Genomic DNA, 21,072 nt, shown 5'->3' on the forward strand with positions numbered 1-21,072 from the left:
GCTGGCTTTTCCTCTGTGCTAGAAAGAAGACAAGCAAGTATTTTCTTGTGGCAACCTTAAGCTATTCTCAGCATTTCTAAAAAATTTTCTTCCTTAGCTATGTATGAGTATAAACACATGCTTGTTTGGTCTTTCCCATCATATCAGATTTTTAAGATTCAGAAATCACATTATGGGTTTTTTAGTGTAATGTCCTCTGTTCCGCTATTCTACATTATTTATAGAATATAGAAGAGGTTCTCCCGTTTAGGATCAGTACTTGTCCTTCCTACCTATTGAAAGAGATGACTGCTGCCTCAGAAATTTGCCTGCTCACAGAAATCAATGTACAATAACCTTTCTGAATTCCAGATTAACCCTAAATGCGTGGTTGAATTCTGGTGGACTTGATACAAGTTTATTGAGGCAAGGCTCCACTACAAACTATACTTCTGCTGGTGTTATAGGCAAACCAGGGTGAAATTCTGCCATCTGTGGTCACCAAATACTTCATCTGCACAATGCAAAACAGCTTAGGGAATGTGCTACCACAGGATTTCTTAGGAGCCAGTAACTCAGTATGGTTCTACAAAGACAGCATGTACAGGAAAAACAGGAAAATCTGGTCAAAGGTTGGGAAAGAATTTCAGATTTCTTAGCTCAAGGCATGAACAAAGATTATGGTAGAGCAGTAGTAGAAACTATCCCTGTGGACAAGGACATGTTCCATAGGGTTTCTGTATGTCTGGAATCATCTGGAAGAGGTCTGGAGATAGGACATGGGGCAAGGACACAGCCCGCTGGACTGCAGCAATGGCAGTCTCCTCCCCACCCTGTATTCTCCAGAGGCAGCTGCACCTGAACTCACCTGCCTGGCTGGGAGACAAGGAAGATAGCTGGAAAGCACAGGTCAGCTAGTGAGCACAGGTTGTAAGTAACATTATCAAGAGAAGGGATGAGAGCTGTGTTTAGCTGTGGATGAGCTCAGCCAAATCTCCCCAAAGGACAGAATCCAGAGCAGGAGACACTGAAGGAGCCCCAAAAGGCCAGGAGAAAGTACTGGTTAGGAAAACACTGTGCGATAAGTCTCTGCAGAGCACAAGGATATTCAATGCAATATCCTTTGAGGAGGTGCTTGAAAGGGGGGAAAAAGTCAAGGAGAGGTGACTCAGGGTAGAGCAGAAGAAAACTGCACCCTGCTGAGGAAGGCAGCAGTACCTCTGGAAGTGCAGAGAGGCCTGCTAGGAGGACAGCTGCTCACAGCTTTCTGTTCCTCAGACTGCTCCTGTCTGACCTGAGGAAGGAAACCTGATGCTGCAAGCTCTCCCTGGCTACCAGCCATGGCACAGATTCTATAGCTCAAATTGGTGGCATATGTTTTGTGCTCGATGGGCAGCACAGGGCTCCAGTGGGTTGAGCACTCCTCCAGCTGCTGTCTTTCCAGCATGGGCTTCTTCATTCTGCTTACCCAGCTGTCCACAAGCTGGGCCACACAGAGGAAATTATGGAGAGTCCAGATGGAGGGGCCTGTGTTGCCATCCTTCCATGCTGACTTCCCAAAGGCAGGAAAATCCAGGTGACTAAGGGTAGAGCCAGCTTTGGAAAGGTCTGTCACGCAATGCTCCTAACGACTCAGAGAAGTGTTGCTTGCTGATGTTCCCAAGTCAGCACAACCCCCTGCCTGCTACCTGCTAGTTTTCCTAGTTGACAGTAGACACAGAGCTGACCAAAGCCAGCATTGCTGAACAGTTTCAGTGTGTGCCAGTGCTCCAGTCTGTTATGCAAGACTCTACAGCAAAGCTACAGTGCTTCCACCACTCCACCACTGATCCATCCTTGGCTGTAGCTAAGCCAGTTTCTGAAAGCCCCGTGTTGAAATGAGTTTTTAGGTTACAGAGTTGTCAACTACCAAGTAAAGCATCTGAGAAGCATTGCTACTCACCTGCCTGCCTAGGTGGTTCTTCACCAGTGTGTCTGAAAGTGTCCAAAAGGCATCTCTCCAGTTTTCTCCATGCTGACCATATTGCATGCCAGTGACAAATGGTCATGAGGTGCAGGGATGTCATTTAAACCCTTTTTTCTCACCTCAGTTTTCCCGTGAACTTCCTCCAGATGCTGCAGATCTCCAGGAATTCAAGAGTCTGTGCAGAATCATAGAATCATAGAGTGCTTTGGGTTGGGAAGGACGTTAAAGATCATCTAGTCCAACTTCTTTTCCATGGGCAGGGACATCTTTCACTCAATCCAGTCGTTCTAAGCCATGTCCAAACTGACTTCAAACACTTCCAGTGATGGGGCATCCACAGCTTCTCTGGGCAACCTGCTCCAGGGGCCAGTACTCTTTCTCCTCTTCATTGATGACCTGGATGATGGATCAGAGTGCACCCTCAGTGAATATGCAAATGATCAAAAACCAGGAGGAGCAGCTGATACACCAGAAGGTTGGGCTGCTGTTCAGAGGTGACTGACCAGGCTGGAGCAATGACCCTCATGAAGATCAACAAAGGGATATGCAAAGTCCTGCACATGGGGAAGGTAAACCTCAGGTACCAGTACATGCTGGAGGTATGCCAACCAGCCAACCATGGGCTCAAAACTTTCTGGCCTTTTCTGCCTTCAGGAAGCACAGGCCCCTGAGGCTAGAAGGGAGTGCCTGGTGTGAGGAAGAGTTCCCCTTGGAAAGGGAGAACTGGTTTGAGGAACATTTAAACAAACAGGACAGACACAAGTTCCTGGGAGCAGATGGGATGCCCCCAGAGTGCTGAAGGAGCTGGCTTGAAGTCCTTCCAAGGCCACTTTCCATCACCTGTGCAATTACGGCCATGGTGATGGGGAGACGTTCCTGGGGACTGGCAGAAAGCAAGTGTCACTGTGGTCTTCAAGGGCAGCAAACAAGAGCATGAGGGAACTACAGGCTGGCCAGCCTCACCTTGTTCCTGGGAAGGCGATGGAGCAAGTAATCCTGTAAACCATTTCCAAACACATGGAAGACAAGGTGGCCATCAGTAGTAGATCAGCATGGCTTTATGAAGGGGAGATAATGCTGAAGCAACGTGATACAGTACGTGCTGGACTCTGACTGACCAGCTGCAAAGCAACTTGGCAGAGAAAGCCCTGGAAGTCTGGTGAACACCAAGCTGGGCATAAAGCAGCAGTGCACCCTTGGGGCAACAAAGGCCAAAAGCCTCCTGGGCTGTGTTAGGGGGAGTGCTGCCAGTGGGTGGAGGGAGGTGGTCCTTACCCTCTCCTCAGCCCTGGTGAGGCCACCACCAGAGCACCATGACCAGTTCTGGGCCACCTAGTAAAAGAGAGACAGACAAACTGGAGCAAGTGCTGCAGAGGGCCACAAAGATGGCAAATGGACTGGAGAAATGGTCCTGGGAGGCTGGGTGTGGCTCTGCTCATGGTGGGAACCTCCAGGTTGCTGGGGTCTGGCAGCTCCTGTGGTCACAGAGAGGCTTGTATGGAGACATGTCCTCAGATGGGGAGGCTGCTTTGTGGGCTCGGGGGTGATGCCACCATGGGTTGAGGGAGGTCCCTTGCAGCGTCTGTCCATGATGGGAGCTCCACCAGGGAAAAGGGAGACAAAACAGCATTCAAGGCTTTTATTAGCGGCCCCCTGAAGTTGAGAGAGTGCCAAAACTGCACATGGGTGCCGAGTGTCAGCCTAGGTGCCTGGGGGCAGGTGTCCCAGGGGCAGGAACTAAGAAACCCAGTGGGTCCAGAGCAGAGAGGCACTGGTAGGCTGGGCACAGCAGGTGCAGGATCATGTCCTGGGAGGCCACGGAGGTCAGGGTGGGGCCTGGGGGAAGCCCATTGTCTGGGAAACCACTGCCCACTCCCACCGCAGCATCCCTGGCCCCTGGTGGCCCAGCTGCCCCCAACATTCCTCAGTGCCCCCTGCCTCCTCCACTGCCCCCACCAGCTCTCCCCTGACGACCCCCAGCTGCCCCTACCTTCCCCCCAGCACTCTCCCCATGGCCCTCAAAGCTCCCCATGCCCTCTCGTGGCCCTAGCTCCTCCTTAATGCTTCCTAGGTGCATCCCCCAAAGCTTCCCTCCATTCCCCTGAACCTCATCTGCTCTCCTACCCTCCTGCACTCAATGCCCCCTAATACCCCTCCAGTGACCCCCCAGCTGCCCCCTGGCCCCCATGCTCACCCACCGGTGTATGATGGCCCTTGCTGCGCAGGTAGGCCAGAGTGGGGAGCAGCTGGGAGAACCAGAGCCCTGCCTGGCCTTGGGAGCAGGGCCCCAGGCTCTGCACCCGCTCCAGGACGCTTCCCGAGGGGACCAGCTCTATGAGGGGGTAGAAGCCCATCGTCGTCTCCGTGCCTTGGTACAGCGTGATGGGATGCTTTGGCACAAGCCCTTCAGGACCTGTGGGTAGCCGGGGCTTGACTGGGACAGGCCTGCCCCCCTCCGGCCCCCCTTTGCCTTGCACCTCCTGCACTCCCCCTCCTTTTGCCTATCAATGCTACCCTAGTCCGTGGCAGCTCCCCACAAAGCGCCCACCACGGCTGCCATCCCCCTGGACCTCCCACAGCAAATAGCTCCCTGCCCCTCTGAATCCCTGACCGTCTCCCCCCCGGTGCCTCCCTTACCCCACGGACTCCCCCAGCCACTCCTTGCCCCTTCAACCCCTCCAACGCCCCTACCTCGTTGAGCCTCCCAGTAGCACTGCTGCCCGTGAAGCTCCCCAAAGGGTGCTCCCCCTGCCCCCCTTAGCCCTCCGATGCCCCCCTTGCCCCGCAGCATCTAATGATGCTCAGCCCCCATCCCCCCACCCCCCGCGTCGGCTGGCCTCTGCTTGCCCTGCCTGCATCTGATGAGCCAGGAGCTTCCTGAGGTCCCCCTCCAGAGCCTTCCCTTTGCAGATGACCTTGATGGCCACCTTGTGCCATAGCGGGGGAGCTGCAGCCTCACGCAGCTCCCAGCAGGCACCGTGAGCCAGCAGCGGCCGCAGCTGGAAGCCCACCTTCCCCAGCACCAGGACGGTCTCGGGTCGGGGAGCGCCTCTACCGTGCTTGTGGGCAGCACGGCTTGAGGGATGTCAAGCAAGGCTGGGGGGACTCCAGCTAAAACCAGACGCCCCCAGACCTCCGTGTCCCTCCTGACCCTCAGCACCCTTCACACTCTGGCTGTTCCTTCCGCTCCTGCTCAGGGCTCAGCTCCTGGCGCAGCTCATGCCAAGGCCTGGCAAGGGCTGGTAGCAGCCAGCCACCCACCCAGCGATGACCCACAGAGGTGGAGTGACAAAGAGGGCAGCCAGGATGGCTGTGGGGCACAGACCGGGTCCCTGCTCTCCTGCAGCTTTGCAGCAGTAGCTGGCCAGTCGTTTCTGAGAAAGCCCTCCGAGCCCCCCAGAACCACCAACAGCCGCAGCAAAGACCCAGCCTCCCAGCTGGAAGGTCAAATATCTGAGCTGGCTTAGAAGATTCCTTGAAGCAGCAGCAGAAGAGCTGACCAGGGAGTGAGAGGGGACAACAGTCAAGCCCTCTCACTGCCCACCCTGGGCTGAGGACCCCACGCCCTGGAGCCATCATAGTCCTTCCACTTGTCATGCACCTGCTGCTGTGGAGGTGGCAGCTGGGAGGGCGTCCCCAGCTTTGGGTACGGATGGGGGGGGGGGGGGGGAGCGCTGCCAGCAGCCACAGCCAGGAGGGGGGTGCAGAGCTCACTCGCGGTTTACTTCAGGGGCTGGACCCTGAGGTGTCCTGGGCGCAGGTAGCAGGAAAGAGCTTTCTGGTGAAACCGCTTTCGGGGCTCTTCGGCAAGCTTGGAAAACTACAGCTTTGCTCTTTGCAGCACCCCTTGCTCTGGGCAAGCACACCCTTCACAATCAAGACTGGGCTGGAAATTGAGACTGGTACAGGGCAGATCTCACTGCTTGTGTGCTTGCACTGGGCACACAGGGTTCCTGCTGGAAAAGGCAGCTGCTGGGCAGCTGGATGCAATTCCTGTGCTGGCAGGTACAGGAAAACTAGGCCCAGACACCACCATGGCACTGGGTGGAATTCAGGGGCCAAACAGCAGCTTGGTGAAGCTGAGCTCCTCCAGTAGTCAGCCAGAGGAACTGCAAAGAAAGCCAGTCCAGAACTCAATGTGACAATTTAGGAGAGGGAATGGTGATAGGCACAAACTCTTCAAGCAAGCAGCTTCTACCTGCTCACACTGGTGCATTGCCCTGCTCACAAGCACCCAGATGGTTATGCCGGTGCTCTGGTTTGGGTCACTCGTGCATGACACAGGAGAGAGACAACAGCAACAGAGAGCCTCACTTTGCTCCTGGGGAGCCAATGGCTGTCAAGCCAATGATGATCAGCATGCTGACAATAAGCTGTTGGACTGACCTTTTATAATAGCCTCAGGGAAATTCCCCACCCCACCTGCCACGTCCCACATAAGGATTGTTCACCTGATGACTTTGAAAAGAGCACGCTCCTGCTGAAGGACCTGTGACACAGCCCGGTGCCCCCCTTTGTCCCCATTGATGCACCACATCCCATCTGAGAGCGCACCCTGTCAGAGTGGCTGCGCAGGGCTGAGGGCTCAGCACAGGTTTCCCAGTAACAAGCCCACTGCACACACCACAATGTGATGTGTGCTTCATCTGCTCCAAGTCAGCGACCGTTTTTGCTGGCTTGGCTAAAAGGAACGGGAGCTCTTGTGCTGCTTGCAACAGGCCAGCAGCCACCCTCCTAAGCATGCTGGCAAACGTTTTGGACTGACCTTAGACCCTCTAGAGACATCACAGGCCCTAAGGAGGTGGCCATTTGCCAGCAGGTCCTGCTCAGTTCAGGTCCATGAACTCGAGGGCAGCTTGCTGACCACTGGATGCTTTCTCCACGCTGAACATCAGCTTGAAGGCAATGCCTGCAGGCTCTTGGAAGCTGCCCTCCTCCTGAGGATGCAGGCCACCTGCCAACAAGTTGTCCGAGCTGCCCAACGTGAGCAGGGAAGTGTCCTGGGACCCACAGTCCAGGAGTAGCCCCATTCCCAGCAGGGGCCCTGCCGGGGCAGTGCTTCCACACACCCACACTTCCACCTGCCCTTGCATCCACCCACCGACCCCATTATTTCCATCAACAGCCCCCCTCCAAAGCCGTGCCTCAGCACACCAACAAGCGCCTGCCGCACAGAGGTGGGGTGCAGCCCTGGGGCCAGCTCAGGCTGTTGGGGTCTCCCCCCCGCCAGCGATGCTGAGCAGAGCTGCACAGTACACGGCAGAAGGACACCCCCCCAATTTACTCCCTCCCCTCCGGAAGGCATGTGCACGCAGCAGAGCCCCGGGCAGCTGCTCGGCACCTCCTCCGCCAAGGCCGGGCGCCTGCCGCAGCCGGGGCTCCCGCGGAGAGCCGGCCCCCTCGCACGCGCCTAGACACGCTGCCCTACGGGGGACCCCGGCGCCCCGGGGCCGGAGCTGGTGCCGCTGCCCCGGAAGAGCCGCTCGCCCGCAGCCCCGCCCCACCTCCAGGGGGCGTGCCAGGAGCTGGTGCACGCTTCGGCCAATGAGAAAAATCTGCTGCCCCGCGTCAGCGCCGCGCGGCGGCGGCGGCGGCTGTTGCTAGGCAGGCCGGCGCGGCTGGCCCAATGGGAGCGGGGCGCTGCGGCCGGGCCCGGGCGCAGGCGGCGGCGGCGGCGGGCGCGGAGCGGCTGGGGCCCCGGCGCTCACCATGCCCTACAAGCTGAAGAAGGAGAAGGTGCGGCAGGCAGGCGGGCGGTGCCGGGATGCCCCCGCTCTGCCCGGTGTTTCGGCCCGGTGATCGGCCGCATGTTCCCGCCGCCCTCCCTCCCCGCCGCGGCCTTCCCTCTCGGCGCGGCCCTCGGGCGGGGGCGCGCGCGGGGCTGCGGCCGGCAGGGGGCGGGGGCGCGCTCCCGGGGCGGGCGGGGCGGCTGGTGCAGGAGGGTGGCGGTGGCGCGCACCGGGCGGCAGGGCAGGGCAGGGGGCGGGGGGGCGGCAGCGCGAGCGGCGGCCGCCGGTACCGGTGCCCCCGCGTAAGCCCGGCGGGGGGAAGCGGGGGCTGCGGCCTGCCCCGCCCCGCGCCCTCGGCGGGCAGCAGGAGGTCGCCCGGGCGGCGGGGCACGGCCAGCCCCCCCCGCCATGCCCCCGGTCGGGGAGGTATGGCCCCACCCGCGTCCCAATCCCGCTGCGAGGCGGCTGGTGCCCCGGTGCGCGCCCTGCCCGGTGCCGGGGTGGGGGCCCGCGCCCCGCCTCTGCCGCCGCCCGGTGCGGCCGTGCCGTGCCGTGCCGTGCCCCGTGCCCGTGGGCGCCCCGCACCTCGTAGCGCCGGTGGGGCCGTGGCGGGGCCGTGCCCCGAGGCAGGGTCCGGTGGGCGCGGGGCTCTGGCAGCCGGAGGTGCCCGGCCGGGGCCACGCCGCTGCCACGGGAGCAGTTCGGGGGTGCTCTTCCCGGGGGAAAGGGGCTGGGAGTCGCCACCCGAAGCAGGGCTGGAGGTGGGCTGGGCAGGTGGCAGCGCACAGCTGAACTCTGCAAAGAGATGTTGATGTTCGGCGCAAGGTAAAATTTTCTCTGAATGTGTTTTTTTATTGTTACAGGAGTCTCCGAAGTCTACCAAAAGCACTACAAAGCCTGGCAGCAGCAGTAGTGGGAAGGATGGCGGGGCAGAGAATTCAGAAGAGGTAAGGCTTTCATCTTGAATACAGCAGTGTGCATGTGCAACTCATCTTTGAGGAGGAATAATAGCTTTCATTATAGCTGCTCCATGCCGCTCTGTCAGGTAACGTATGCGCCGGGAATGTCTTAAGGAATGGGAGAAGGTGGTAGCAAAGACTGAAGTTAAGGTGAAGTTAGTTCCCCTTGAAAGTTGGCCCAAAGGGTGACGATGGCTGTGGAAGGACAGGGTGAGTCTCATACCCTACATCCCTGCAAGAAGAGATTTGGCTCGAAGCTGATGGCGAGCACTGCTTGCAGAGGTGGGCAGAGCGCGGTGAGGTTGGCTGTAGAGAGGGAAGAGCGACGGTTATCAAGGAGGAGGAAGCCTTACAGACGGGAGCAGCTTCCTCACTCCTGTCAAGAGCAAAGCTTGATAAACTCTGTTGTCACTTTGTGTCAGAGTGAGAGAGTAGTGAGAAGCAATGCAAAAGAAATTTGTTCTTCTGAGTCATTTTCTGCGGGAGTGAGATTAGGAAGGATCGGCTAGGACAGCTGAAAGAATAGAGGTAAACTGCTAGAGATTAAATGGTTCTCCTTTGGTATAACAGCCTTGTCGCTGAAAACAAAATTACTCACAAGAAGTCACAGTCTGTACTCCCAGCAGTGCAGAGCCTTTTTCACTCTCAATCTTGGTGTTGCCCAGCTAGATGTGTTAGAATCGCCTCAGCAGAACATGGTAATATGATAAGCTGTGCTTAGAATCGGTAAAAAATTGAGTAAATTGGAACTTTTCTGGTAGACTTGAGTTTGTCCAGCACTTGGAACAGTGTGGTTGTGGATTTTGAGACTTGGCTTAGAAGAGCGTGGTACACATGTCCAAGGAAGCATGCATGTGTGTGCTGGGTTGTTTTCTTAATATGGCAATTTGGCAAACAAGCTGTGCCACTTCTATGTCCGTAGAAGCCTGTGTGTTCAAGTCTTGTCTGGAACACATCACACTTGTGATTGGAAGGACTGGGAATGAGAGACACGTAAGGCTAGTGAAGAGTAAGAAGAAATCTGTATAGTTCAGTGGGATGGTTTTAGTCAAAATAAGGTTATTTTAGAGTCTCCTTCAAAGCCTAGATCTGTGTTGCAGACCCTCAGAAAATATCCCTACTGTTAGCTACTGGGTTTCAGGGTCCAAGCCATACTCTTGCCTAACCTGCAGTGTGGCCAGCAAGGAATCAGAAGCTGAGTTTGTCTTGGAGCAGGTAGCAGTTCTGTAGATCCTCATTTTATATCCCATCCTGGTCTTGGCCTCTGTCCATTTTATTTTGTGTATGCAGCTGAAAACAGCTTGCTGGGAGAGCTGTCTGCCGACTCCAAGAAAGTGAGAGAACTCCTGCCTTGGCATCATGGGATCAGGCTTACCTTTTTTTTATTCGGCACTCTTTGTCTGCTGAGTTCCCAGCTCTGGTAAGAGGAAGGAAAGCCTGGGACTTTTAATGCGCGGGTGATGGATAGCCATCAAAGCAGAAAATCTCTGATGTCGCCGTCCACATCAGCAGTGGGCTGAGGTGCTGCTCTCCTGGTTACAAACTGTGCGGTGAGAGAGGAAGAATAGGGCAGGCTACGAGTTTCCTTCTGTGTCCTGAAACGGCATGTGATGTCTGGTTGTGCCTGGGTGCAGAAGAAACTTGGAAGTGATGCGTCTAACCTTCCCTCCCACAAAATACACCCAGCCACTTCCTCATACTCCAAACAAAATCCAGCCCTTCTTTAAGATGGAAGGCTGGGTCTCCTTTGATCATAGGAACAGAGAGCAAAGCAGAAAAGAAACACCTCTGCAGTGTGCACTGCCACAGTCTCTTCTCCCTTTCCCTGTTGAGTTTGCAGTGAAGTTTGTTCTCTCTTGGTGCTTTCCTGTCTCCGGACTGCTCTGCTGCAGAATGGAAGAGAGCTTTTTGCTTGCTAAGAAATGTATACCAGTTTGAATGCGATTTTCCTGCTCTTCAGGAAGCACAGAAAGGTATTTTTACTTTCACACTGGGGGACTGTGAGGAATTGGGTAACGCGTGCTGGGAGCGAAACCCCTTCCTTGTGTCAGAAACAGGAGGTGGTTTGACTGGTGAAACACCAGGAGTGGTATTGCCTGGTGGGGTTGGTGGGCCGAGCCTAGCTTGGATGCCTCTGCTGCTGTTGTGTGAGGATTTTGTGCCCTTTAAATTCCCCCATGGAGTTGCCCTTTCTAGGGTGAAAGTTGTGTGCGCCAAAGAGAATTTTCTTTTTTCTTCATATATCAATAGATGCTTAATGGGCTCACTGCAGGAGAGCAGCATTTGGACAGCCCTTTTCCAGTATGCACTTTCCTCTCTCACACCGTGCTCCAGTGAGCAGGGGAGGACTCAGCCCTAGTTTATCCTGGTTCCAGAAAGTTGTGACTTGTTTTGCAGGCACATTGGCTGGCTGGTGGAATGAGTAAAGCTTGTTGAAGAGCAGCTGTGGTTTGACAGATATGAGCAAGTGCAGTGGACGAGGACCTCCTATGGGGATCTCCATGGAGGGAGATGAAGAGGGTAGGAGTCAGTCCAGAAGCCCTTAAGCATAGTGCTTTGTTCTCTGCAGCAAAGGAGTTTTTAGTGGAGCTGATCTGGAAAGGCAGATATGTTCAAAAGCAGATGCATTCCCACAAGGGAAGACAAGTGTTTGAGTTCCCTCATTAGTACAGGGGTAGCGCAGTGCTCTTTTAGATGCCCATTTTAGGGTGAAGCTACCTGACGTGAAGAGCCAGCAGAGCTTGCTGAGCCCCTGGCTTGGGGGTGTGTGTGGGGGGGCAGTTTGCTCAGGAAAAGACAGCATCAGTGCAGGAAAACACAACAGCAGGGAGTGGGAAATAAAATATTTAGTTCATTCTCTCTGGAATGTGATGAAGATATGAATGGAGAGAATTTCTGCATGGCTATTTGAGGAGAAAAAAGTCAGAGACCCAGGCAGCACTGAATGAGAGGATGAGGAAGAGTTACTCTTCCTGGCCAGAAAGACTGGGAGAGGCAGCTGGGTGGGGAAGAGAGTTAATGACCTGGAAGTGGGAGCAGGGATTAGCAGCAGCAGTAAAGAGGAGAGAGGAGTTGCTCTGCAGCCTCAAGGGCAGCTTGGAGCCTCCTGATGAGATTTGCAGCTCTGGGAGACAGTGCTCCTTTTCACTGAGCTGCTGTATTACGTGTTTTGCAGATATCTCCATGGGGCTTGTTACTGCAGTACCTGGAGTTCATTATTCAGACGGGCATTACAGTGTGTTGATGTTACTTCTGAGGCAGAGAGCTTGATTTTAATAGGAAAGCAGTGTAACAGCAGACAAAGAGAGCAGGTACTGACTTGAGGGATGGGAAGGGAAGAGTCATCTGAGTAGGAGGAGCTGAGAGCAGATCTGGGCTGAGAAGCTTAGCAAGGGAGGGATGCTCAAGGGACCAGTGAGGCAGAAGGGCTTTGAGTGGCAATGCACCCAGCTGCGGGAGGAGTGCCTGCAGAGGTGAGGTCATGCACGGGTAGGAGAACAGAGGAGAAGCTCGGGGTGGCTGGGGGAAGAGGGTCTCTGTCCCTGGGAACCCGAGGTGAAGAGGAATGGCACAGGGCAAGCCCAGGGCCTGGGGCTCATTGACTTGTGCAGGCAAGTTCCTAGCACGGAGGAGAGGTGGTGGGAAGCAGTGGGGAGGAAGTGCTGTGAAGCCAGGGAGCCTGCGCTTGGGGGAATTCAGACGTGGTGCAACTGGGGCTGGCCCATCCTGTTGGCATGAGTAGCTACTCCACTGCAGTGGGAAAGGTGGGGCTGCTGCACCACGCTTGGGCAAACAGCTTTGTGCTGTTCTCTGGTCACTTCAGCATGTGCCGCGGAACAGCCGCTGGCAAACAGTGTCTCCCAAGCAGCTGGCTTTGCTGTAGTGATGTGAGCCCTGCCTGTCAGGAAGGGGCTGAGCCTGATCGAGTAAATGTGCGTCTGCAGCCCTGTGGTGGTCAGCTGGTGCTGGTGGGGGAACAGTCTGTGAGGTTGATCCTGCTTAAGAGAAAAGCTTTCAGGTTTAGCAGTCTGCTGTGTTTTCAGGGATGAAAACTTCAGAGAAGAAAGTGTTAGGAAACTTAAAAAGAAGCCTCTTCTGATTCATGTGGCCAAGGTAGGAGGTGTTGAAGGCAGAAGGATAGCAGGTCTGCCACAGGAAACACCTCCCAAAAGCAAGTATGCGGCTTGATGCCAGAGAGTCCATATAGAAGCAATCCATCCTAAAACCATCTGAGCACTGCAGCGCAGAGTATGTCTGACCTCCCCCACCATCAGATTTTCTCTACCAAACTAAGTTGTGTGATTCTTGTATGTGCGTGCCTGTTTCTTAAATAACTAGCAGCTAAACCTGAAACTGCGTTTAGTCTCTCTTCATGCCAGCTTTTGAAGGCTGTAGGAGCTGGCGGCAAGGACTTTTCCAGACCCCTGACGAAGGCAGAGTGGCTGCGGCCTGTTAGCATGCAGTACACACAACACGCTCAGAATGTTTGCCTGTGGCATTTCTGGGTGGGTAAGGAGTGCACAGGCGTGTCCTGTCAGCAAGGAGGACCCATGTGTTCTGCTTCCCTCAGTGTTACCTGTGAGGCTGCCAATGCATCTTTTGTTTCTCTCTGTACGACCTTTTCCATGCGGTGGCTCAGCCTTCAGATTTTGTCCTTCTTTCCTGTAGAAGGAGAGTGATGCAGAGTAGAGGACTAGCCTTCCCAAAAGCATCTGGACAACATCTGAGTGGCTCATGCTGCCCTGATACCCAAGTATTCAGGGTGAGGAATGAACTTCTCAGTCTTGGAAGGTTGCCAGCAAGGATTCAGTCTGACTTACCCTGACAGTGGTCCCTCTTCAGTTAAGTTGCCTCCACTTTGTAGGCTGGCAGATACAGTTGTTTCCATCACAAGCTCGTCTTCCTCCCTCCTGTGATCATCGGACAGTGCTGCTTCATGAAAGGAATCAGATCAAATATAAACTGAAGAGACTTCAAAACTTGTTGCCTCCTCCCACCTTGGCTTGGAGCTGAGCTTGAAACAGAACCACTTACAATTTACTTCAAGCAGAGCCAGACCAGAACCAAAATATTTCCAGTTTCTGTTCAAAGTAATGGCTTGACAAAACAGTTGTTGTTTCATGTTGAGCACTATTTTTCACACGGAGTCATTGAACTTGCTCTAAAGATCCTAATCTGTAGAGCAGTGTCTCCTTGTAGGCAGCTTTCCCTATTCCTGTCTTGCTGCCTCCCCACGTGCTGCAGGGGCAATGAATCTTGCTCTTGCACGGTGATGCTGTGCTGCACCTCTTTGGAAACCATCAGGACTCAGTTCAGGGTAAGGATGGTTCAGGGTAAGCTGCAGCTCAGCTGCTTCTCACAGGAAGAGACTGGCCCTATCTCATTTGGAGGAGATCTCTGATGAGCTTCTGCACCACTGATGCTTTCCCTCAAAATCCTGTTGGTCAGCGTTCTGAGGAGGTGTGTGTTTGTACTGCTATGCTGTATGTGGCAGCTGGGAGTTTCTGGGGGAAGGAGGGGGTGACGCCCAAGGATTTCACCCGCCTCTGCTTCCGATCCATTGCATTATCCCTGTTATGTCTTAAACAGGTTCACCCTGCAGCTCCCTGGTTTCATGTGCCAGTGGGAAGGAGCTGGCAGAGCTGAGGAAGGGAGCACTGCTGGGCTTACACAACAGAGCAAGAGTAGGCTGAGTGCTGTCTTCAGCTGAGCCCTCTGCTACAGGCTTGCTGGTGGGATGTTGCCCTCTTCCATATTCAGTTTTCCATGAGCTGGGACAGTGTGGTGTTAAAGGGTCAGTTATTGAGCCATTATGGCCCAAATGGGTCTTGAACCAGCAGAACTTCAGCAAAGCTGGAACAGAGCTGAGCTGAGCAAACGCAGGTTTGAGTTTCTGGTGAACTGCTGAAAGTAAGAAAGTGCCTCTGTAAGTGCTGTTTAACAAGCATGAAGTGGAGAAGATGTCTGCTGGAGGGAAGATGCAGGCAAAAAGTTTGTGTGGCTAAAAGAGGTGATGTGAAAAAAGCAAATTGACAGAAATCCAGACAGCAGTGAGGCTGAGACAATGCAGAGATGGTGGGAGCAGCCAGGACAGGCTGGGAGAGCCTGCAGCCTGGGACCTAAAGTTTGGGTAAGGCCTGTGTGGTCCATAGACTAGCAGCTCCTGGTCTATGGATGTGGCAGTGATTTTCGTGGTCTTCACCATTCTTTTCCAGGGCCATCATATCTGCTCTGTACTACACACTGCTTTGCTTTTCCCCAAGTGATTCCCTGCACAAGGATAAGGAAGCAACTTGCTACTTTTCAAAACTTGTTTGATGTGTGTTGTACAGAGTGCTGTAATCAGAAGCAGTTGGCACATTGAGGTTTGTGTTTGGACCACGGGAAGTTCTTACTTCTACTTTTTTGTGTCAACAAACTCCTGTAAGTGGTTGCAAGATGCAGCTTTGCTTCCCTATCCCTAGCACCCACTGTGCTGAGAGGCTGTGGTTTCTTTGTTGTACCTTGCAGATAGGAGTAAAACCGATGTTCACTTTGCAGGTATGCTGCAAATGCAACCAATGGGTCTAGAGCCCTGCAGGAGTAGGTGAGATGCACTGAATTGCAAGTGCAACAGTGAAAAACGTACCTGGTTTCTTCAGTTCAAGAAGATGCTGACAGTATCTGGTTGTGGGATTTGTACATAAAAGCTTATGAGTTGTTTTACTCTTCTCCATCATCAGGCCCAGCAGCCTCAGCAGCAACCGCAGCAACAAACTTCAAATAAGCGGCCCAGTAACAGCGCTCCCCCACCAACCCAGCTGAATAAGATTAAGTACTCAGGGGGACCGCAGATTGTGAAGAAGGAGCGTCGGCATAGCTCTTCGCGCTTCAATCTGAGCAAGAACCGGGAACTGCAAAAACTCCCAGCCCTTAAAGGTAAAGAAATTGCGGGGTGGGGGGTAACCTGCATGACAAGCTGCAGCTTCTGCAGGCAGAGTGTGGTGGTGTAAGGGCTCTTCCTAAAGCAAGCCTGGCACTGTTTTGCTAACCTCCTTGCCGGCAGTGCGACAGAAATGGCTCTGGGAAAGGTGCTTGGCCTGGCAACAGATTGAGAACTGACAGATAGCCTAAACCAAAATGAGAATACTCAATGCAGACTTCAGTGCTTACCTTCTTATTTGAACTGATTTAAAGCCTCATGCTTGTATGTACTTAGGATCACCTCAGATTCTTCAGCAGGTTGTGCAGGGAGGTGGTGAAGTGCAGAGACCTTGGTGCAGACTGCTCTCATTTCCTACAGCCACCAGTTCCTGGGAGAGGACCAGGCCTCTTCCTCCTCCCTGTGTTTCCATTTCAAATTATGGTAGTGCTATTGAACTTGTCCACGTTAGGGCAATTACCCAGCATTAGCAGTTAGTCTACATAACGGTGCAATTAAACAGGACTTAAGTGCAGACAGGGAGAAAGCATTTTCATCAGTCATTCAGCCAGACCCGTTGCTGACATTGCTCACAGAAACAGGCAGTCTAGGAAGGGCAACTGCCTCGCAGCTCAGCAGCTGTTCTGCAATCGAGGGAAGTTTGCCTGATTTGCCTTAGTAGTGCAGAGTTTCCAGTGGCAACATATCAGAAAGAGAATGCTGTTAACACAGGGCCTCTGCCGCCTCAGCCCCTTTCTTTGGGGCTGCTCTCTGGGAGGAGGCTCAGCCTGCAGTGTGCTCTGCCCAGCTCCCTTTGTGGCTCTGGGGTGCAGGGCGTGGGTGTCACCGCTCGGTGATGTGAGCTAGTTAAGTGAGTTCCTTTTCCAGTGTACCTTGTACGTGGAAGGGATCAATGCTTATCAGATCAGAAACCAATAGCTTATTTGAAATTGCCTTATGGGATTATATGCCATATGGAACTCCAGAGGCCTTGCAATCCCTCTGCCCCCATTGTCCCATCTCCATAGCAGGGATAACACTGCCTTTCCCTCTTCTGCCACCAGCTCAAGGGGGACTGTGATGGGGTGGGGGGATGCAGGACAGGGAGCAAACCACACTGATACCTGGGCAAACCGGAAAGATATTCTGTCTGTCTCCAAGAACAGATGTCCCTGCTTTCTCTGACAGATGCTCCCCCACACGAACGAGAAGAGCTTTTCATCCAGAAGCTGCGGCAGTGCTGCGTGCTTTTTGACTTCATCTCTGACCCCCTCAGTGACCTGAAGTTCAAGGAGGTGAAGCGAGCAGGTCTCAATGAGATGGTGGAATACATCACGCACAACCGTGATGTTGTCACTGAGGCCATCTATCCTGAAGCTGTTATCATGGTAGGGCATGGGGCCAGGACATGCTTGTGTGCCAAAGGAATGGAGACTGTTCAGAAGCGTGGTGGGGAGGAGGGGTTAGGTATTTGTCAGAGTGGAGTGTGACCCTGGTCCTTATTACCTGCCCACCCCCAGAAAGAGAAGAAGGGGGAGGGAGGTGACAGTGCCTGGTGTAGGGAGAGGTGGAAGCTCTTGTCTGTGGCACAGACTGCACTTGTGGAATTCATGTGCAGGCTGTAACCCTGCAGTCTCTAGGGAGGGATCTGTTTATGGGCACAGCTATGGTAAATCACAGTGTGTTGCTCTGAAGTGAGGGATTTGCTGCGGGGAGGGCCGTGGTGAAGCGCAGGAATGTCATTCATACACCTTTTCACTCACCTCAGTTTTCAGTGAACCTCTTCCGGACGCTCCCGCCATCATCCAATCCCACAGGTGCGGAGTTTGACCCTGAGGAAGATGAACCAACATTAGAGGCTGCCTGGCCACACCTTCAGGTGAGGAGGAGGGGTGTGATGTGGATCTGGTGAATTTATCTCCAAGAAGTTCAGAGTTCATGTAGTGCTGGAGCCTTTCAGCCCTGCTGCTGGCAGGCCTGCCACCCATGATGGGGGTCAGTGGTGGCTTGTGGGCAGTACAGGCAGCAGGGGTGTCCTGGAAACAGGCTGGTGGCTGTGTGCAGCATTCACCTGCAGATGGCTGTAGTCCCACATGGCCCTGAGGTAGGCTGGGAGTGAACATTTTACTGGGAGCAAGGGAGTTGTGCTGTGTTGCCTCTGTAAGAAGCAGTTCCTAGCAGTGTTAATGTCCTTCCCGAAGGCTTAAAAGCCCTGATCCTCTGGGCTTCAGCAGTACTAAAGACAGCAGCCCTGTCTGCTTCAGTCCTCCTCTCCTTGCCCAGCTCCCCAAGAGGCACATGGGGGAAGAGGACTGCTTGGTGCCAAAACAAAGCCTGTGCTGGCACCTGCTAACATGTCTCCTGTATGCTGGCTGTAATTCAGTTGCGTTAACTGGGAGGAAACATTTGACCAGAAAAGAAAACTGGAGGGAAGGAAGAGGGGAAGGGAGCCAAGGATCTTTTCATTAGACTGTGTGTCCTGGAAAATAGACTTTAACACAAACTAGGTGAAAAGGGTAATGAAAGCAACAATGGGCATGGTTTAGCAGACCTCAGCAGTGGAAGGCAGGAGGTAAAGCTTATGGGGATCTCCCCAGGAACTTGCACAGGGACATGTGTTGTCAAGCAGGCAAAGGCAGAACAAGAGCCAGGCGCTGCAAAATGAAACAGAAAATACAGAGAGGAAATAAGGTGCACTGCTGCACGTGACACAGGAATGAGAGTGTTGGTAGAAATGGGGTATCCTCAGCACCAGAGTGCTGTGAATGCTAGGAAGCATTTGCTTCTCAGAGTTAAGTCAGCAGCAGCCAGCATGGATTTGTGGCAAATGTGTGCTGTGTTTTTTGGTGATCACCTCTTTTTTCCTGTGCTGCTGTCCTTGGCAGCTGGGCCCTACCTGTGGGTGGGTGGCCCCGTAGCTCCTTCAACTCCAAAGTCAGATCTTTGGGATGCAGCACTCTCAGAAGCGCTAGTCAGCCCTGGAATGGACTTGTCCCTTTAAGAGGACAGCAGGACCAGAAGTTGCTGTTTTGGTACTGGCAGCCTTCCTAAAGCAGGCTGCCCTTTGTTGTCCAAGTGGGACACAGCATGCAGCTTGCATGGCTTAGCAGGGCCAGGCCAATCTGGAGTCGGTTCCCAGGAGGCAGAGGACACAATGTATTTTCCTGGGGTCCATTTAATTTCTCCACTTTTCTGCTCTTCCTTGGTGTGTCTCAAGGGTTTCCAATGTAGCCTGAGCCTTTGCTGTCTCCTCTGGAGGTTTCTGTTTGCTGTAGGTAGAGATGTGGGCTGAAGGTGGAAGAAGAAAGTTTCCCGGGCCTTGTGTCTTCATCCAAGTAGGTGGCTGTTGTTTGTGGTGGGACCTGAGGTGACGAGATCTCATGCAGACTTGGGCAGTTACATGCCACCGACCCCCTGCCCATCAGAGTAAGGGCAGCTGAGTAAGGCGAAAGAAAACATTCACAATCTGAAGCAAACACTGATGAGAGGATGGGAGGTGGATTTCTAAGTGATCTCTCCTTCTGCCCCCATAGCTGGTGTATGAGTTCTTCCTCCGGTTCCTGGAATCGCCTGACTTTCAACCAAATGTAGCCAAGAAATACATTGACCAGAAGTTTGTACTATCTGTAAGTAATCATTGCCACTGTGCATCACCTTTATGAAGGACATGGAGCAAGATTTGCTTGAGGTGTTATGCAAACAGTCCGGCTGTGTCAGCAAGTGCTTGATGATGTGGGTTTTCTTTTTTCCTTTGTCTAGTCTTGAATGAGCAGCAGGGCAAGAGTGTGTGTGAGCTGTAGTCCCTGGAACTCATCACTCATTGTATAGGTGGAGGGGGCCTTGCAGGGGAAGTACGGAGACACACAGCTTTGTGGATTATGTAGGCCATCGCTGTGCTTCCAAAGATGAAAGAAGTGCTGATGGTTCCAGCTTGTGACTAGGAGGCTGCATGTTTCATGGAAGTGACCCCGTGCTCAGGGTCCTGAAGCCATCACCCAGCTGAAAGAGCTGCTTTTGCTGAGCGGGAGCAGTGCCTGGTGTTGCTGGTAGCTTTGTCCAAACAGGCAGTATGCAGACACTGGCTGAATTTCTCTTCCCACAGCTGCTGGATCTCTTTGACAGTGAAGACCCCAGAGAGCGAGACTTCCTAAAGACTATTCTGCACAGGATCTACGGGAAGTTCCTGGGTCTCCGAGCGTATGTGAGGCGGCAGATCAACAATATATTTTACAGGTGAGATGTTTCTTAATGCTACTGGCCTGGTGAGTGAGTGGCACAATCCAGTGAGATAAATTTGGGGCACAAACTGTGATTCTTTCTGATCCAGACTGTGAGTAGCTAAGTGGCGCAATTATTTCACGCTACCTTAGTAGAGATAGCATTCACCTGTGCTTAAGAGCAGTGAGGATGTGGTAGCACCATCTTCAGCACACATAGCAAATGTTGGGACCTGTGAGCTTTAGCTGATCTGAGGGCCATAGATTTATTTGCTTGTCTCTCTTAGTCCTTGCCCTGTTGTCTTGGAGTTCTGTTATTTTCTAAGAAACTCCCTGTCTCAGGTGTTTTCCCTTCCTTTGCTTTTCAAACTGTTTCCAGTGTTCGGCAATGACCTCTCATTCTTCTCTTCTCTTTAGGTTCATCTATGAAACTGAGCACCACAATGGGATTGCAGAGCTGTTGGAGATCCTGGGAAGGTAATGGCACTTTCAGAAGTCCCAGAGGGCCTGTAGTCAGTGAGGCCTCCCAGCGCAGTGAGCTGCGTGATCTGGCAGCGTCTTCCTTCAGCAGTTCTTGCAGGAGCCACCTCTTCCAGAAGATCTCAGTCTGACAAAGCACACAGTGATAGTACTCTCCAGCCTGCCAGTAAATGCATTGGTAGCCTTCTCCTCCCCAGATTTGTCTCCTTTTCTTTTGAGTTTGAGTCCAGTCACCCTTGCTGTCTTGTCTCAGCAGGTGATAGAAGAATTCCTTACAGCCCTGGGAAGCCTTAGCAGTGAGCAGCCTTTTCCATGGCTTTACCTGCCCTTCTGTTTGCAGCCCCTCTCTTGCTGCCATCCTCCTGTTCTGTAAAGTATGAGCCTCAAGGACTGGGCTGCCTCTGTGCTGGCCTTCCCCAGAGGTTCTGCGTAGGTGTGTGTGGGCTCAGCCTGGCGCAGGACAGCACAGACCTCAGGCCCCATCAGAGGCATTTCCCTGGCGTGCGGGCTGAGGAGACACTCTTGCTGAGCATGGTATGCAGGTTGGGCCCCACTGACCACACTTCTGGTGTGTCCTTTCTGAAGTGACTAATGAGTGCTAGGGCAAGCCACTGGTTCTTTTGAGGTGAGAAATAACTGTATTTTTGCTGAGTGGAGATGTTAATGAGACTTTGTTTCTTCTCAGCATAATCAATGGGTTTGCTTTGCCTCTGAAGGAAGAGCACAAGATGTTCCTTATCAGAGTCTTGTTACCACTGCACAAGGTGAAGTCTCTCAGTGTCTACCACCCACAGGTGAGCAGTGCTTAAAGTTCCCAAGGGAGGATGGGATTCTTGCAAAA

At 53.5% G+C, this 21,072-nt stretch overlaps 1 protein-coding gene across 3 annotated transcripts in view; it reads left to right on the forward strand.

Moving 5' to 3' along the window:
- Positions 1-7,470: 7,470 nt before the first annotated feature.
- Positions 7,471-21,072, forward strand: part of PPP2R5D (protein phosphatase 2 regulatory subunit B'delta) — a 30,845-nt gene continuing 17,243 nt past the window's right edge. The window contains exons 1-9 of one of the 3 annotated variants that reach the window (XM_080408243.1): positions 7,471-7,681; positions 8,538-8,621; positions 15,356-15,551; positions 16,723-16,922; positions 17,303-17,413; positions 19,068-19,160; positions 19,637-19,767; positions 20,169-20,228; positions 20,917-21,025. In XM_080408243.1, coding sequence (XP_080264369.1) covers positions 7,655-7,681; positions 8,538-8,621; positions 15,356-15,551; positions 16,723-16,922; positions 17,303-17,413; positions 19,068-19,160; positions 19,637-19,767; positions 20,169-20,228; positions 20,917-21,025 — 1,011 coding nt within the window. In that variant the 5' untranslated portion in view covers positions 7,471-7,654. Of the gene's footprint in view, positions 7,682-7,904; positions 8,101-8,537; positions 8,622-15,355; positions 15,552-16,722; positions 16,923-17,302; positions 17,414-19,067; positions 19,161-19,636; positions 19,768-20,168; positions 20,229-20,916; positions 21,026-21,072 lie in introns of those variants that run through there. The other 2 variants (XM_080408241.1, XM_080408242.1) reach the window with 2 other exon arrangements.

Source organism: Falco punctatus, assembly GCF_963210335.1.
Source record: "Falco punctatus genome assembly, chromosome: 12".
In the NCBI taxonomy this organism is placed as follows: domain Eukaryota; kingdom Metazoa; phylum Chordata; class Aves; order Falconiformes; family Falconidae; genus Falco; species Falco punctatus.